General features: G+C 42.9%; 1 protein-coding gene across 1 annotated transcript in view; it reads right to left on the minus strand.

The window, feature by feature from the left end:
* Nucleotides 1–17,049, minus strand: part of Abca4 (ATP binding cassette subfamily A member 4) — a 154,243-nt gene that overhangs the window by 31,380 nt on the left and 105,814 nt on the right. Inside the window, exons 40-50 of the mRNA XM_076862541.1 lie at nucleotides 16,725–16,854; nucleotides 13,531–13,651; nucleotides 13,009–13,071; nucleotides 12,429–12,535; nucleotides 11,190–11,331; nucleotides 7,799–7,933; nucleotides 6,484–6,587; nucleotides 6,315–6,407; nucleotides 4,534–4,783; nucleotides 2,912–3,001; nucleotides 96–160 (exon numbers count right to left, since the gene is read on the minus strand). Coding sequence (XP_076718656.1) covers nucleotides 96–160; nucleotides 2,912–3,001; nucleotides 4,534–4,783; nucleotides 6,315–6,407; nucleotides 6,484–6,587; nucleotides 7,799–7,933; nucleotides 11,190–11,331; nucleotides 12,429–12,535; nucleotides 13,009–13,071; nucleotides 13,531–13,651; nucleotides 16,725–16,854 — 1,300 coding nt within the window. The remainder of the gene's footprint in view (nucleotides 1–95; nucleotides 161–2,911; nucleotides 3,002–4,533; nucleotides 4,784–6,314; nucleotides 6,408–6,483; nucleotides 6,588–7,798; nucleotides 7,934–11,189; nucleotides 11,332–12,428; nucleotides 12,536–13,008; nucleotides 13,072–13,530; nucleotides 13,652–16,724; nucleotides 16,855–17,049) is intronic.

Consider the following 17,049-nt stretch of genomic DNA (forward strand, 5'->3'; position numbering starts at 1 on the left):
CTTAGAGGGAAGCCACATCCTCCGTGCTACCTCCAAAGGATGCTATGGTGTCTTTTGATTTGCTTTTTAGCCCAAGGAAGTAACCATGCCCTTACTGTCTTAAAAGCCAAGAAATCACAAAGCAGGTCAGGCTCAAGTCCAGAATTCCTTTGTCCACTTCCTACAGAGGTGGCTCCTAGGAAACATGAACATTAAATTTGGGGGATGAAGCATAGAGTGGGACTTGAGCTGGGGTTCAGGATATCAGGCTCCAGATCAAACTCAGGAACCAAATCCATGCCCCTGGAAAAGAGGAGACAAAGTGACCTTTCTAACTGGAGATATTCTGTTTCTATTCATAAATTGTAGGTGGAATTCTTGAACCAATCCCTGCTACAGGTGTGGGAGAGTGTGGGAAGAGGGGCTAGAGGCAGGCCTTCCCAGTCCATTCAAAATGTGGTTTATTCAGTTTTCTGGATTAAAATCACCCATTCTCTTAAGGCAATGACTACTGTTATTGTATTCATGGTTCAGCATATGCTTTGAGGTAGTGCAATGAGGCATCAGGTACTTCTAAACAATGAAATTAGTTTCATAAGGAAACAAATGGATAAGATTAAAAGTGAGGCAGGGAAATTGCAACAGTGTGTGAAAATAAAGATCAGAAATTGATCTGAGTTGTTCCTGACTTTAGAAAGCACAGATGACCACATATTTAAAACCCATTTAGGATGTTTTTAAGTTGTCTGATCATCTGTTGCCTACTCATCTATCAAAACAATCCTTACCTATTTTTATAAAATAGATGGTTAAGATAACACAAAACCTAATTCCAAAAGATGTTTTCCAAGACTAAGTCCTCTGACAAACTTTAAAATGGTCTCGATAAGTAGGTCTCTAGACCTTGTGTAGGCCTTGCTCACAGCCGGGGACTGTGAGGCCAACAGCCTGCTGAACTTCCTGAAGCTCAGCTCTCCCATTTGTTCAGAAGCAAGCTGCAAAGTTTTTCTAGAATGCCTTGAGAGAAATTACCCTTTTCTGTAGAGTACTTAAAAAAAAAAAAAGTATTTTAAAGTGGTGTAATATGAACAAGAATGTAATTAACTCTGTTTCATGACAGGTTTGTTTACATACAAAGGAGTTTGCTAACCTTTGTAAAGATAGTATGTCATAAATTAGAGATACGGTTTGAATTAAAAAATTTATTATAAAAAAATAATAAATAATTTAACAAATATGTCACAGTAGATTTTCTAATATTTGTGAGCCAAAATATAAAAAAAAATAATTTAAAAATTATGTCTAATAAAGGGGAAAGTTTGGAATTAATTGCTCTAGGTTTCAGACTATCAGTGCCCCTGGCCTGGCCCAGAGGTGATGTATTGGCCCTTTAAGATGGAGTATGCCAATGGAGGCTGGGGGAGGAGCAGGGTAGACCCTGGAAGTTCTAGGAAACAATTTTGCTACCCAATTATGTATTTGTGTTATAAAAAGGATTCATAATTTTTTTGAACCTTTATTTTATTTATTGATTTTTATGTGGTGCTGAGGATCGAACCCAGGGCCTCGCCTTGCACATGCTAGATGAGCGCTCTACTGCTGAGTCCCAGCCCCAGCCCCAAAGGATTTATAATTGCAAGCTGATTTCAAAGAATCATTTTGACTAGTGTCAACAGCAACTACGAGATTTATAAGTGAGAAATGGTGACTAGAAATCAGCAAAACTAACCTTCCCTGAATAGGTGTCTTTGCCTGGCATTTTGGTGCGGGGGTGCTGGTGGGGCAAACTCCACTTTGCTAAGTGACCGTGAGACCTCTACTGGTCAAAAGGAAAGGGAAACATTCATCACAAGCCCTGTTTTGGAAAGCAGTATCTCAGTCATTCACTAGATTTGGTTTTTCTTGCAATCAAGAAATTGGTTGGGAGGAATGAGAAATCTATGGAAAATAAGATCTTGCATACTTCTGCTTTTTGGAAAATGCTTTGATTTGATTTGGTTTATTCTTCAGGTAAGAGGGGAGAAAGGCTGAGTCAACTCGTCCCTTTAAAAACCCCAGGCTTAAGTCAAGTCACCTGAGAACTGGCACTTCCATGCTTTCTCTAGCGATCTCTCCGTCTGGGGAACTTGGAGGGCAGGGTGTGCTTCTCACATGGGCACTTTGCCAAGGTAGGTACCTGGACATACCCAAGAGTTATTGCAGGCCAGGATCTACACCTTCTATTGCTTCTTCCTCTTTCATCTTGATACTTTTTTTTATAAAGAACAACAAGCCCCCTTCCTACAACAGACATGGCCCTTGATCTAACTAAATGTGCCCACCATTGAAACAGAAGCTGGTTCACTCCCTTCCTTTGAAATTCTAATGCATGACCAGACATAGATATCAAGTATCCTAATAGCCAAAATGTTTTAATATTCTGTCCTATCTTCCATGCTTCTTATTTCTAAACAAAAACATGTGGGAAAGTTCTTCTTCTAAAAAAATGCTCTCCCACTGGGGCATGGTGGTGCATGCCTGCAATTCCAGCAGCTGGGGAGGCTGAGGTAGGAGGATTTTCAAAGCCAGTCTCAGCAACTTAGTGATAGTGATACTTTAAGCAGCTTAGTGAAACCCTGTCTCAAAGAATAAAAAGAGCTGGGGATGTGGTACAGGGGTTAAGCACCCTTGGGTTAAATCCCTGGTATAATAACAACAACAACAATAATATGCTTCCCTATCCAAATGGTTTCCAGATTACAATAGGAACAACAAGACCTTCAGCGCAGAGTGGTGGGGATGTAGCAAGGATATGGTAGGGGCATGGTATGAGTGGAGCTCTTAGCAGGAGGTATGTGTGAACCTTGGGTCACCTCAGGTACAGTGGGCCAACTGGGCCTGGGAGCCAAGGATCTGCCTCAAGCAGTGGACTGAGAAAGGGCAGCAGCAGTACCTTGGCTTTTTGGCTGAGTCCAGCAGCTCGAGGATGCAAAGGAAGGTCATGAGGTTCCGTCTGCTGTTTATTAGCAAAGTTCACAAACACCTGGAGTCAAAAGATGAGCAAGAGTAAGTAGATGTCTCCAGAAAAACAGCACCCTACACGACCTACCCAGTTAACTCTGTATTTTCCAATTATCATACAGCCCTACTGGGGTGACTGGTGTCCTAACTAGGGGAGGCTGGTACATGCACACAAACCCAGCCACTGGTGCCCTGGACAGAGCTTGCATCTTAGACCCCCTGAGCCAAGCTAAGGAAGTTCCTGTTAGAGGTTTCAAAGGACTTTGGGTTCAGATGTTGGAGTAACCAAGGCAAGGCAATTTCTCAGATAGCACCTTCCTAATCTGTTAAAGAAGGAACTAAGAAAAGGTAGTTGACTCTTTTCTGATCTTCATTCAATGTACACAACTCCTGCCTAAGGAATCCAGTTTGGCCTTTACCTGCTCAAGGCTGATAAGAAGGTGCAGGTGAGCCAGCTCCTCTTTAAGGAGTAAAGGGTGACTTGCCTGTTTCTACTGTTTTGTTGAACTGTCTTTCAGGGTGTTTAGTAAAGAACAAAAGACATTTAAAAAACACTCAGAACCCAAATGTCCACTGATGAATGAATAGAAGGATAAGCAAAATGTGGCATTTAAACCCAATGGAATATTATTCAGTCTTAAAAAGGAAGGAAATTCTGACACATGCTACAACATGGATGGGCCATGAGGACATTATGCTTAGTGAAATAGGCCAGTCCCAAAAGGAAAAATTTTGCATGATTCTACTTGTGTGAGGTACACAGAATAACCAGTTTCTTAGAGACAGAATGAAGAATGATAGTTGCTAGGAGAAGCGGCAGAGTGGAGGAGGAAGAACAGTACAGTTTAATGGACACAGTTTCAGTTTTGCAAGCTGAAAAGAGTTTTGGAGATGGGTGGTGGTGATGGTAATTAACACTCCTGAACTTTACACTTAGAAATGGTTAAGTGGTAAATTATATATATTTTACACAAACACATATATATTTTTACCACAATAAAGAGTGTGATTACATTATAAAAATACAGATGGAACATGTTTATAAAAACTCACCAAAGTGGGGCTGGGGTTGTGGCTCAGTGGTAGAGTGCTCACCTAGCATGTGTGAAGCACTGTGTTCGATCCTCAGCACCATATAAAAAAAATGAATAAATACAATAAAGGTACTATGTCCATCTACAACTAAAAAAATTAAACTTTTTTTAAAAAAATCACAAAAATGTACAATTAAAATAGGTGTGTTTTATTGTATGTAAATTACACATCACTAAAGTTGATTTGAAAAAAAAAGCCACCACCACACACAAGAAAGAAATAACATGTAAAAGAAGAATGATCTAAAAAAAAAAAAATCAATGACTTTGTTTGCTGATGAGTAACATTATTAGAAAACAATTTCTGATTTATCAAGATTTACCCTAATAGAGACAAAAGTGTGCTAAAAATCGGGAATGTCATGCCTGCCTCTTGTGTCAACTGCAGCCCATGTTGGCATTCTGGCCCAGTCTTTGCACAGTCTTCTCTCCTGTGCCTGGTGCCCTGGGGTGGACTTGCCTGATCCAGTGTAGTCTGTGTGACTGAGTACTCCTCGATGAACAGGCTGTCCTTGTGGGAGAGGAGCAGCTGGAAGATCCTGGCCAGGGAGGAGGAAGAGACCTGGAACTGGAGCATGTTGTAATGCCTCTCCCTCTGCACACTGCCAGGGAAGTTCCCCTGGAAGAACTGTTCCACGGGATTCAGGTCAGGAAGCAAGTCATCCTTTGGGGATTTGATTTTCATTGTGACAATGTAGCCGTCTCCAAACCTAAGGGATGCACAGTGAAGTACAGGCCTGTCAGTGGGTGGGGGTCAAAGGCAATCACAAAATAAGGAGTAGACTCATCCTGCACACTGGGGTTAGGCCCATACCATTGGCCATCTGTGTGTGTTTAAAACTAGAAGAAAGAAATGTAGTAGTCCTTGGGGAAACCTTTTGGTACCAGTTTTTAAAGGTCTGAATGTGTGTGGTAAAGTGACAAAGTTGTACTTTCTGAAGTCAAAGGTGGTTATAGCCCTGTGGAGATCCCAGGCCCGCTGATAAAGACATGTGACCAGTGCATTCTGAATGGTGTGGCAAGGGCTGACTGGCCTTCAGGACACCAGCCAGGGGGAAGCAAAGGCCTGGGAAGATAGCACGCTTTCTCTAAGGAAGTTTCCAGAAACAGGGCCATTGGTGCTTCCTTCCTCCCTTCACCAGGTTGCTGGTTATCTTCACAGGGAGGATGAAGGATGGTCTACCAGAGAGTGTACTGGTGGTCCTCTGGCCTCTGTATATGGCTAGGTCAGGGTGTATGATGTACACTATCACTGTAAGGTCCCTCCTTGACCCAGGGCCATTCTCCATCCATCTTTCAGCTCCAGAGAATTGATGTCCCTCCACATGGGAAAATGCCTTCTCATCTCTTCAATCATCTCCTCAATCATGGAGAATGAGAGGCAAAGGAGTACGGGGTCATCCCTCAGCAGTTGGGCACAAGGAATTGCTGACACAGAACTGACCTTACATGCTGATGTCCTCACTAATATCCAGCTTGGAGACTGTAATTACTCAAGAAATCAGGGTCAAATATCCATTTGCCAAATGGACCTTTCTCCCTAGACCTTTTCATTGAAATACACTTTCACAGATCCTTAAGATTAAGCACATCCACATAGGTAAGGTAGATTCTGTGATGTCCCTTTTGTCAACTAGCTGATGATTTTAGATTCTGGGTTCTTGATAAGTGTGTTAAATAAAATCCACAACTATAAACCCACTCTTTCCCAGGTTAGAAGGCATGTCAGAATGCAAGGGAACCTGGCAATATAATGATAATCTTGTTTTAACTGGTTATTAGTTTCAGCACACAAACTGTAAATAAGGAATTATTTACAACAATTTATGGGTACAGGATAATTCTAATCAAGACTACTGGCATTCTTAGTTTCTTATGGTCATTTTTCAAACTTAAAAGCATATAATAGTCTAGAGAAGAAATCTGGTTTCCAAGTTGTTTTGTCTCCTAATCATTCTTATATTGGTTGTGGCCTCTCATGATAAAGGCCAGAGTGGATCTGTTAGGATAAGTGAGGTGACATTGAATCAGTGTTTTAACCACAAGCAATTAGCCCAATACAGAGGAACTTATTATCAGCACAATGCTTTCTGCATTTGCCTCGGGGGGCACCAGGCCCAGCTACCACTAGCAGGTGGGATGAGAGGCCGCAGGATTCTCCCAAGCATCCATAGAGAATACAGGGCCTGATTCAACCCCACAAAAGGTAGCAAAAAGGAGCCACCCCCCCAGCTTGCTTACTTGGACTTGAGGTGCTGAATGGTGCCCAGACACTGAAAGGTGCCCTTCACCATGATGGCCAGCCGGGTACACAGCGCCTCACACTCCTCCATGCTGTGATAAAGGAGAGAGGAGGTGAGGCAGTAGGCAGGGACTCCCACCCACCTTCCCCACCCTGGGCATCTCTTGCCTGTGAGAGGTGAGGACCACGGCTCTCCCTTCTCTGAGGATGCTTACGATGGTGTTCCACAGCATGCGTCGCGCCTGAGGATCCATTCCGGTGGTGGGCTCATCCTGTGGGGTGAGAGAGAGAGCGGGGCATGTGGACTTGGAGTTGGCCTTTTTGGGTCACTGCAGCCTCTGCCAGCTGACTCCCTTTGAGCAGCCCTGGTGTCTGAGAAGGATGAGCTGACAGATACTTTCTCAGCGGTTTCCCAGCTCAGCAAGATGGGAGAAGGGCACCTGGGTGCAGCACATGGAAGGCTGGAGGTGAATCAGAGTAAAGAAACATGATGTACACCTCTAGATTTCTTCAACCTGAGAGTATGTTACAGTTGATATAGGCAATGGTAGAATTATCTGTTGAGAGCCATAGCCGAGTAGTTTGAAAGGTGACGCCAGCGAACCTTTGAGATGATGATTTAAGCTGTATATAATTGCTGTGATGCTGGATTGATTGAGTTGTATATGGACCCTGCTCCTGGAGTAGGGCGGCTCCTGGAATCTGCCTTGGAAATCTGCCTCGGGAAATCTGCCTCCGTTGCCCGCTAGTTGGAGTTCCCGTTCAGTTCTCCCGGGGGTTCAGGCAGATTGGGCGTGCGGAGCCCGGTGGAAGGAGTGTGTTCCCAAGTAGTGTGTGTGCAGTGCTGGTGAGAATTGGGGAATAAAGTAGTTGCTGTTTGAACCTACAAGGCTTTGTGGCGGCTCGGTTATTTGTGCCCAGCCAGACTTCAGCATTATCCTTTAAAAAGGCCAAAATAAAACAAAACAAACAAACAAAAAGCCCCACCAAAATGGACAACACAAAACTACAAGTGTGTAAGGAGAGGAAGATAACCCAGGTAACTCTTTGGCTCCGTCCATGTCCTGTGACCCATGCCCTCATGAACCTCAGATTGCAAGGTCTGGGGCCCCGGGCCTGCTCCAGCTCTGGGGAGAGTCATGGGAGCCTTGGATCCAGATCAACATGTCTGCCCACAGGTATCCCACACAGACCTCCTCATGCTGAAGTAATTTCCAACCAGACACCAACATTCCCCAGAGGGGACAGAACTTCCCCATGGTGAGCTGTGGCCCTGGAGAGACTTCCCAGCAACTCCTAATCAGACCATGCCTGAAAGCTGCAAACCAAACACTGGGCTGATGGCTCAAAAGGAACCGTGCAGGGTGCAATCCAGATGAAAACAAACTGCCACGGGACCTGGGACACATTTCCCCAACCAGAGAGATGCCGACTTGCTTGGCTCTTAGGGTTGCCCCCCAACTTCCGGTTGCGATGCCCTCACCAGCAACACCAGTGGTGGGCAGCCGATGAGTGCCATGGCTGTGGAGAGCTTCCGCTTATTGCCCCCACTGTATGTGCCCACCAAACGATCAGCATAGAGAGACAGGCCCAGGCTCTGGATGCTCCAGTTTGCAACCTAAAGAAGAGAATGAAATCCCATCTGGAGAAGAGGAACATGGACACACGGCAGACCTCCATAGTTCAAAGTTTCCCGTTCGCAGATCCCACCCGTCCAGGATGACAGACCCAGTTAGGGCTACTTGCTGGCTCCTGTCCTCTGGCACATGCTTCAGGAGCAGACAGAGTCTCCTTTCCACTCTGTGCCTTTGATACCAGTGTGTCTTGGGCAGCTCAACATTCATCAAGGGAGTGAACTTAGGGAAATGAACTTAGGCCTTACAAAGATGAAGAGAGCATTTCTTACCATGTCCTAGACTGTGGCTATTGGAAAAGGAAGAATCCTAAGGTCTCTTTGAGAAGATGGTGGGTCCAAGACCCACTGGTTCACCCCTCAACAGAGTCACACCTAAAGTTTTGTGCAGTTAATGCATACTTACAGAGCACTCACTATGTCAGGCACTGTGCTAGGCACTAGAGAACAATGGTAAACACAACCATCATGCTGTGCTCACAGATGGGGAGCAAGGACAGACAATAGAAATTAAACAGAATGACAGCAGTGTTTTGAGGGAGGTATAGAGGTATATACACGTGCACATGATAGAGGTATATACACGTGCACATTTGCACAGAGGAAAAAACTAAGAAAGTTGATGGAGATGATCGCACCATGCTCTGCCTTCTGCATTTGTTGTTCTCTGCCTGGTATGGATACTTCACTGATTTATCAATTGTCCCTCCTGCTAGAATATAAGCTCCATTTTTGAGTTTTCACTTGGAAATAGTTTCAAACTTTTAAAAATGTGTAAAAATAAAATAAATACAAAGAACATTCATAAGCTCCCCCTCTCTTTCTCATACAAACACACACACACACACACACACACACACACACACACACACTTATTTTTCCTGACCTATTTGAGGATAAGTCATGGACCTTCATTTCTAGGTACTTCCATGCATAATTCCTAAGAGTAGGGATATTCTCTTACACAATCGTAGTTTGGTTATCAAGGTCAGTAAATTAACACTGTCATGATATTTATCTAATCTACTTGTTCATAGTTCAGTTTTATCAACTGTCCCAATAATGTTCTTCATGTCACCCCACTCCCCCACACCTTGCTTCAGCACATGATGCAGTCTATTGTCTATAATTCACTCTTTATATCTCTTTAGCTTCCTGTTACAGGAACATTTCCACAGCCTTTCTTTGTCTGTATGTCTTTGATATTTTAAAAGAATATTTTTTAAAAATGGAATGTTCCTTCTTTGGAGTTTGTCTGATATTTCCTCATGATAAGATTCAGATTACACATTTCTAGTAAGAATTCCATATGAGTGAAGTTGTGTCCCTTGGGTATCCTGTTTGGGGCATGAGATGTCCACCTGTCTCTTGTAGATAACATTAATTTTGATCACTCAGTTAATATGTTGCCTAATTTTTCCATTATGAATTGCTCTCCACCCCTTGCAACCAAAAAGCTATCTGTGCAGATGTTCTTTTAAAACATGTAAATATCCTCTCTCATAAAAACTTCCCCTTGATTTATTATCCATTGGTGATTTTTGTGCAATCTGGTCTTTAATATGGTCATTGCAAAGTCGTTTTCTGACTCCAGAACTTATTCACACTAATCAGTTGGTGCTCAGCACTTGACTGTAAGCAAGATCCTTCCCTTCTCTTCTATTTATCTAACAGTATAGACACAGATTCCTACTTTGCCCCCAGTGTCTTACAACCTATCATGGTATTTCATTATTTTGATTTTCAGATTGTTCCATATTTGGCTGTGGTGGTCCCTTCAGGATGGCTCCTATGTTCTTGTGACATGTCTCTTCATTTTGCTTCCTACTTTTAGCACAATAAGATGTTCCAACTTTGGCATCTGTTACTTATTTGAAGAGTCGTGGTTTCCTTTAGAAGGGAATATTATAAAGATCAAAATCTGGTCAGAGTACACTCACAGCTATTAGGGTATTCTTCCTTTTTGGCTCTTTCAGAGGACAATAAACACATAACACACCAATATGCACATGCATATATGTGTGTAAATATGCACTATACATGAGCCTACCTATATACTTACATAAAAGCATGTAAGTATTTCACAGTGTTAATTCTAACTCCAATCCACCCCCACAGAGCTCCTTCTTGCTTTCCCCCTTTCTGTGTTTGTATTGTTACTTCTTCCATGGTGAGAATGTTGGCTCCAAAAACATCAACACATTTATCCATTTACTTAATCCTATATAACACATCTAAAATGGTTTCAGAATTGCTTTTTCTATGCCACTGTAAAAATCTAAAAATAACTCAGAACTTGAAGTTCTTTGTCCTCACTGCACCCTGCCCAAGACTGAGAATAGCCAAATACTATGTTTGTCAGTTGTATTAGTTCTTCTCCCACATCTGTATGCTTATGATATTTATTTGAAATAAAATTGGGTTTAATTAGCTTTAGTTTATATGCAGTGTTTTTTCCTTCCATTTATACCTTCTTCTCATTCTTTTGATTTAGTTTTATATGTGAATATGTAGAATATTAACATCTGCCAGAAGCTAAAACTATAGAAAGAGATAGCCCCAGAGAATTATTATCCCTTCCCTTCTTCCATCTTAACTCCCTCTTGTTCATCACCAAATCCATTGTTTTCTGGTTTTCCCATTTTGTGTTCTATTTGTGAACACAAATAGACATTTAAATGATCTTTTATTTATTTTTTTTACATAAAAGTAGCATTCTATTAGTTCTCTTTTGCATTTTGATTTTTTCCATTTAACAATATTAGAAATAACTCCCATCATTCACAGAGATCTTCCTTATTCTTTTTTTTTAATAGCTGCACAAGATTTGTTGTGTGCATGTACCATAAATTCATCAACCAGTCTACTGTGCCTAAACATTTAGGTAATATCCAGTATTTTGTATTATAAATGCAATGAATAACCTGTACATATGCATTTTTTTTTACTGTGGGATGTGTATTTTCAGGGTGAATTTTCAGAAGTATAACTGCTGGGTTGATAGGTAAGTGTACACATCTTTTTTGATATGAATGTAGGAATTTTTTTTCCTACTTTGTTCACTGCTCTATCTCTGGCTTCTAGAACAATACTTGGCATCCAATAGACACTATAAGCATTTGTTGGAATGAATAAATGAATGGATAGTATGCTTTAGTTTCCCATGTCTAAATTAACATACTCCATGAAACAGGCTTATGGTTTGACAAACTCTTATATGGCCACAACAAACCATTATTACCTTCTCAATTTCTTCTGCTGGTACACCCCGAAGCCGGGCATAAAGGTAGAGGTGTTCTCGGCCTGTGAGCAGGTCATCGACTGCATCAAACTGAGGACAGTAGCCCATATTTTGATGGACTTCAGAAATATTGGTTAAAATACTGCAAGAAGAAACAGTAATTGGTGAATTTCCTACATAGAGAGAATGACTAGAGATCTGGGCTGGAAAGCTTCTCCCAGGGGGATAAGTAGGCTGACTCTTCTCCTTCCTGCTTTGCTTTAGCAATGCACACCAAATGCACACCTTTGGAAATCAAAGCAGGGACCTAGCAAAGAGGCAAACATGTGAGAGGTCATCCGTTGTCCTGTCCCAAAGAGGCAGGAAGTCTGTTTAAAATTGCAGAGGGCAGCATTTACCCTCTGGAAGCTGAGGACACAGACCAGTTTTTCCTTTATACTCTTTGGTGAGGCAAAGCCAAGCATCAGCACACAGTCATTGCAGACCTAGGACTCCCAAGAGTCCTTTAACAAGTCCCTATCTAGAAACAACCTAGGGAAAGGACACTTCATCATGGTAATTCTGAACTTGGGATCCAGGGGCTCCAGCAGGATTATGAACATGCTTCAGGGTTCAGTAAATTCCCTGAAACTTTTTGCAAAAATGTGTGGAGAGAGGTCATGGGAGGTGCTGGTGTATTCTTTTGTATTTTTTAATACCAGGGATTGAACTCAGGGGCACTGGAACACTGAGCCACATCCCCAGCCCTATTTTGTATTTTTATTTTAGATTTTATGAAACATTTTCACTAAGCAACTCACTGAGTTGCTTAGTGCCTTACTTTTGCTGAGGCTGGCTTTGAACTCGTGATCTGTCTCAGCCTCCCAAACTGCTGGGATTATAGGCATGTGCCACCACCCTGCTGGTGTAATCTTTTGTAGGAAGAGGGTGCAGGGTTTATTAGGTGCTCAAAAGTTAATGACCCCAGAGAAATGAAAGATCACTGACTTATTGCTTCCTAGAACTTTCTAAGAACCTGTGCTAACAGCACTCTTAACAATCACAATTCATTTCCATTTTTCAGTGTATCTCTCATGTACTTTTAGGACCATGCTCTCTGGGAGGCCCCTTCCTCTGCAATGATCTTTCTAGGTTACAGAGTCATCCTGACATAGGGTCTGAAGATCACCTTCCCTATGTTGGATCAGGGAATGTGGCCTGTGAGCTACACCCTGAGGCAGAAAGGGCAGGGGCACTCACCTCTTGCCTGCTATAGTGGCATCGCCTGATGTCACTGTGGTGTCCCCTGTGAGCATCTTGAATGTGGTTGTTTTGCCTGCACCATTCACTCCCAGGAGACCAAAGCACTAGGAGAAAAAACAGAGCTGGCCTTGCACAGCAGAATAAGAGGGCCTGGAATGTCAGGCTCCAGTGTCGGTGTGTGATCTCGGGGAGGCATTTGAGACGTGGACTGCCAGTACAGAGGCTACTAGCCACATGTGGCTACTGACACAAATACATCTAGTCCCAATGGACATTGGCCCTATGTGTAAAATACTCTGGATTTTAAAGGCTTAGAATGAAAAAATATGCAAAATAGCTCATCGATACTTTATATTAATTTCATGTTGAAATGATAACACTAGACATATTGAGCAAAATTAAAAATATTATTAAATTAGTTTTAATTGCTTTTATTTTTAAATGTAATTATTAGAAAATTAAAATTCACATATGTGGCTCTTGTTAGATTCCTATTGGGTAGCTCTGCTTCAGAGGGGAGGTGTCTTGCATAAACTGATTTTCTGAAGCACTTTCATGTTGGTCTGCAGATACCTACCTCACCAGGTCGGATTCCAACACATAGCCTGTCCACTGCTGGGCTGGAGGAGCCTGAATAAACCTGCAAGATCCAGAGAAACTGAGGTGAGGACTGAGACAGGGTTAGAGCAGGGAGAGCAAGAGCAAGCAGAGAAAGATTAGTTTGGGAGAAAACCATCAATGCTCAGAGGTTATGGATTGACATAGGTGTTCACAGAGCAGCTGTAAGCTCTGAGAATTGTGAAGCTGACCCATGCTGTGCAGAAATGGAATGGAGAAAGATCAGTGATGGTCAGCTGAAGGAGCTCTCACTGAGGTTCTGTATCAATATCCAAGGGGAATAGCAGGGTCAAAGCATGTACCTAGATGCTCTTGGAAGACAAGTTATAACACAGAGATGATGATGATGCCACATATTAGGAAAACAGAATGCTTGAAGAAGCAGATCACTTGCTCTAGAGAAGGAACATGACAACGTTGTGCCATCTGAAGTCCAACTAGTAGCACCTCCTAAGCACCATGCCTACGCCTTTTTCTTTACCTTGGTGAGTTGATTTAGCCTTAAGATATCAGTTTTATCTCCACCACTAGTAATTCTTTGTCTCTCTTCAGCCACATCATCATCTTCATCAACAATAGGCTCCTTGGGGGGCTCGGCAATCCTAGGGGAATGAAGAGGACAGGATTGGGCTGGGTGTGTGGAGTCCTTGGCACTGTGGTATTCACCTGACCTTTTCTCCAGTTCCCTCACTTCTACTTCCCCTGGACTTTCATCCTCTAGGGCTTTTATTCTAAAAAGTGTTCCTAACAGGAGGTAGGCACAGACAGAGAGGTTGAATGTTCACATCCAGAGTCAGCTCCAGGATCCAGTTCGTGCTGGACCTTTGGCAGGTCATGGACCTTTCTGAACCTTTCCTCCTCCAACCACAGGATGGAGAGAAGACTCTATCTCATACAGTTTAGTGAAGATGAGCTCAGCACAGTGCCTAACACAGAGTAAAGACGCAGGACCTAGAAACTTATTACCAAGACATTTTTTCTCTGTCAACAACTCAATAAAGTTTAGTTGCTGTCTACCAAGCTTTCTATGTTCTTCCACCCACTATGCAAACTCAACCTCTTAAAAACTGCTGTCATCTGGTCATCCCATGCCACCAAACCTTCCATCATTCTCCATCAGCTATAGGCTAAAACCAGATTTCCCAGTTGGAATATCAGAGCCCTGTACTCAGGCCCCCCTGCCCTTCCCACCTGATCATCTCTTGCACTCGCTCTTCTATACTACTGGTGCCTGCCCCTGGTCCCTAGCTCATGCTGGCCTTTGCTACCTTTCACAAATTCTCTTCCTCCTGCTCTGCTAAAGGAACCCCCCCATCCTTAAAGGCATAGCTTCTTCTCTGAAATTCTCCCTGACCACCAAGGCCTCTAGTCCCCCCATTTTTTGCTCACTGGCTATATCTAGCCCATCACCAAATTTTGTCTAAAAATCTTCCTGCTATTTATCCAATCAACCTATTTTTCTCCATCTCCTGATGCCACCATTTCTATCCAGGTCACCATGGTTCTTGCCTGAGTACCAATATGACCTTCTGTCTGGCCCCCCTTCTCTAAGTCCTGGTAAGATCACATCACTTCTCTGATTTAAACACCCCCCCAGGGTTGTGTGTTGTCCTCAGGCTTGAGTCCCAAGTCATTAAGATGAGAGGGTATTTCATGACAGATCTGTGCCCCTCCAGATTCATCTCCTGTCCCACTTCACCTTTCACAGCTAATCTGAACTCCTACCATTCCATGCACCATTACTTTCTGGGGCTTCTGTATCTTTGTGTGGGCCCTATCCTTGACAAGAGCACCCTTCCTTTCTCCCCTCCCTGGCTCCTTCTTTATATGGGTGTGGCTGGAAACCAGAGGCTATGGCATGCCTTTTTGGTCCTCCTTAGGATCTAAGGCAGGCAGAACCCACTCAACTGTGCTGTCCTCAGAGTGTGATGGTAATGGCTTGTTTGGCTGAATAACTGTCTTCTCCACCCCTTCTCACTCATCACAAAGGCCTTTAAAAGATGTGGCCAAAGGTTGGGCTGGGGCTCAGTGGCAGAGTGCTTGCCTAGCAAGCATGAGGCACTGGGTTCGATCCTTAGCACCACATACAAAAAATAAGCAAATAAAATAAAAGCATGCTGTCCATTTACAACTACAAAAAAAAAAAAAAAAGATGTGGCCAAAGCGGTAGAGAGGTCTTCAAGGGCTGAGGATCCCAAGAACAACAATTCTTCACACTGTGTCCCGTAAGTAGAACCAATTCCTGATCATGATTTATCAAAAGTGTTTGACCCATTATTTCTTTCAATCCTTATGACCCTGTGAGTAGAACAATAGATTAATTTCCAATGAATCAATTTCCTATGGGCCAAAACCTTAAAAAATACACAAAAGAGCAAGTCCAATGGCCGGGTATGGTGGCACCAGTAATCCCAGTGACTTGGGAGGCTGAGGCAGGAGGATGGAGCCAGCCTTAGCTGGCTCAAACCCAGCATCAGCTACTTAGCAAGGCCCTAAGCAACTTAGTGAGATGCTGTCTCTAATAAAATATAAAACAGGACTGGATATGTGGTTCAGTGGTTAGGTACCCTTATACAAAAAATCAATCATCAATCCCTGATACCAGAAAAAAAAAAAAAAAGGCAAGTCCAAACTTGGAATCTTTATTTACATGTGACTAGAATTAGTCTTAGAGAAGAAATATTAAGAAACAAAACACTGGCCAGGTGTAGTGATACACACCTGTAATCCTAGCAACTCAGGAGGCTAAGGCAAGAGGATGGCAAGTTTGAGGCCAGCCTCAGCAACATAGTGAGACCTTTCTCAAAATAAAAAAGAAAAGAACTGGGGAGGTAGCTCAATGATCAAGTGTCCCTGGGTTTAATCCCCAATACAAAAAACAAAAAACAAAAAACAAAAAAAAAAAAAAAAAAAGAGAGAGAGAGAGAGAGAGAAGAAAAAGAAACAAAACACTGTCAGGAAATTTTGTTAGGGAGGGCCCAGTGATTGCAAAGCCAGTAAAGGTCTGGATTACAGAGGAACCTGGGTTGCTGCTCAAAATGAGGTAGGAGCTGGCAGGGCCTGGGGGAAGAGCCTAGGGAAGATGGGCTGAGCTGGGTTGGGGCCCTGGTCAGTTGACCCAGCCATTGAGAAGTCCTGGTAAAGTTAGAGTTGGCAGCTATTATCCAGCATCCAGGGCGGGAGGGTGAATCATTGCCCCTCACCCTTCACAGGCTCCTGGCTGCACTCATGGGGCACGTAGCCCCTATATTACTCCCCATATTCTCTCTGTCCTATGGTAACCCCACTCAAATTTCTAATTAGCAAAAGGGTATATTTTGTGTTTTCTCAAAATTATTTCCTAGTTCTTTGGATGCTTTTTTAACCATCGTTATTTGCAATGCTATTATCTAATTTCAAATGAGTGTGTGGTAATTAAATGAGAAGATTAAAATAAAGAATTAAAACTAGTGACATCTATTTTAAATAGTTTAAAGTTGAGACTTGGCTTCAATTCTAATATGCCTATTTTAACCCATCTTTTCCTATGTTATTTAGAATAAGCCGGGCCTTGAGAATGTAAAAAACCATCATGGAGTGGGACTCCTGAGGAAAGAAATGACCATATCAGTATGAATTTCAGTCCAAGACACACTAAGCTGCCCGCTGGAACCCCCAGGTGCAGCAAGGCCATACCATCTGGTGAAGAAGAAGTGTTTCTGGACGAGGAGGTTCAAGAGGAAGTACACCACCCCTTCTGCTGCCATGGCAATCAGGTTCTTCCCAATCAGGTCCCACTGGAATGGATTTGGGGAGTGCTCCTCACCTGGAGATTTGAAGCCACTGAACATCAATAGGGTTTGAGTCTGTGTCAGCTGCCCCAGGTACCCCCTAAAAACCTGGCTACAATAGGCCCAACTGGACCAGGCCTCATGCAAGGGATTAAGTAAGAGCCAAACATGAGTCTCATCTTGGCTTTCAAGTCAAAGAGAGAGAGAGTAAAAACCTGCCCTCTGCCCCT

The sequence above is a fragment of the Callospermophilus lateralis genome, chromosome 7 (genome assembly GCF_048772815.1).
Source record: "Callospermophilus lateralis isolate mCalLat2 chromosome 7, mCalLat2.hap1, whole genome shotgun sequence".
Classification (NCBI taxonomy): domain Eukaryota; kingdom Metazoa; phylum Chordata; class Mammalia; order Rodentia; family Sciuridae; genus Callospermophilus; species Callospermophilus lateralis.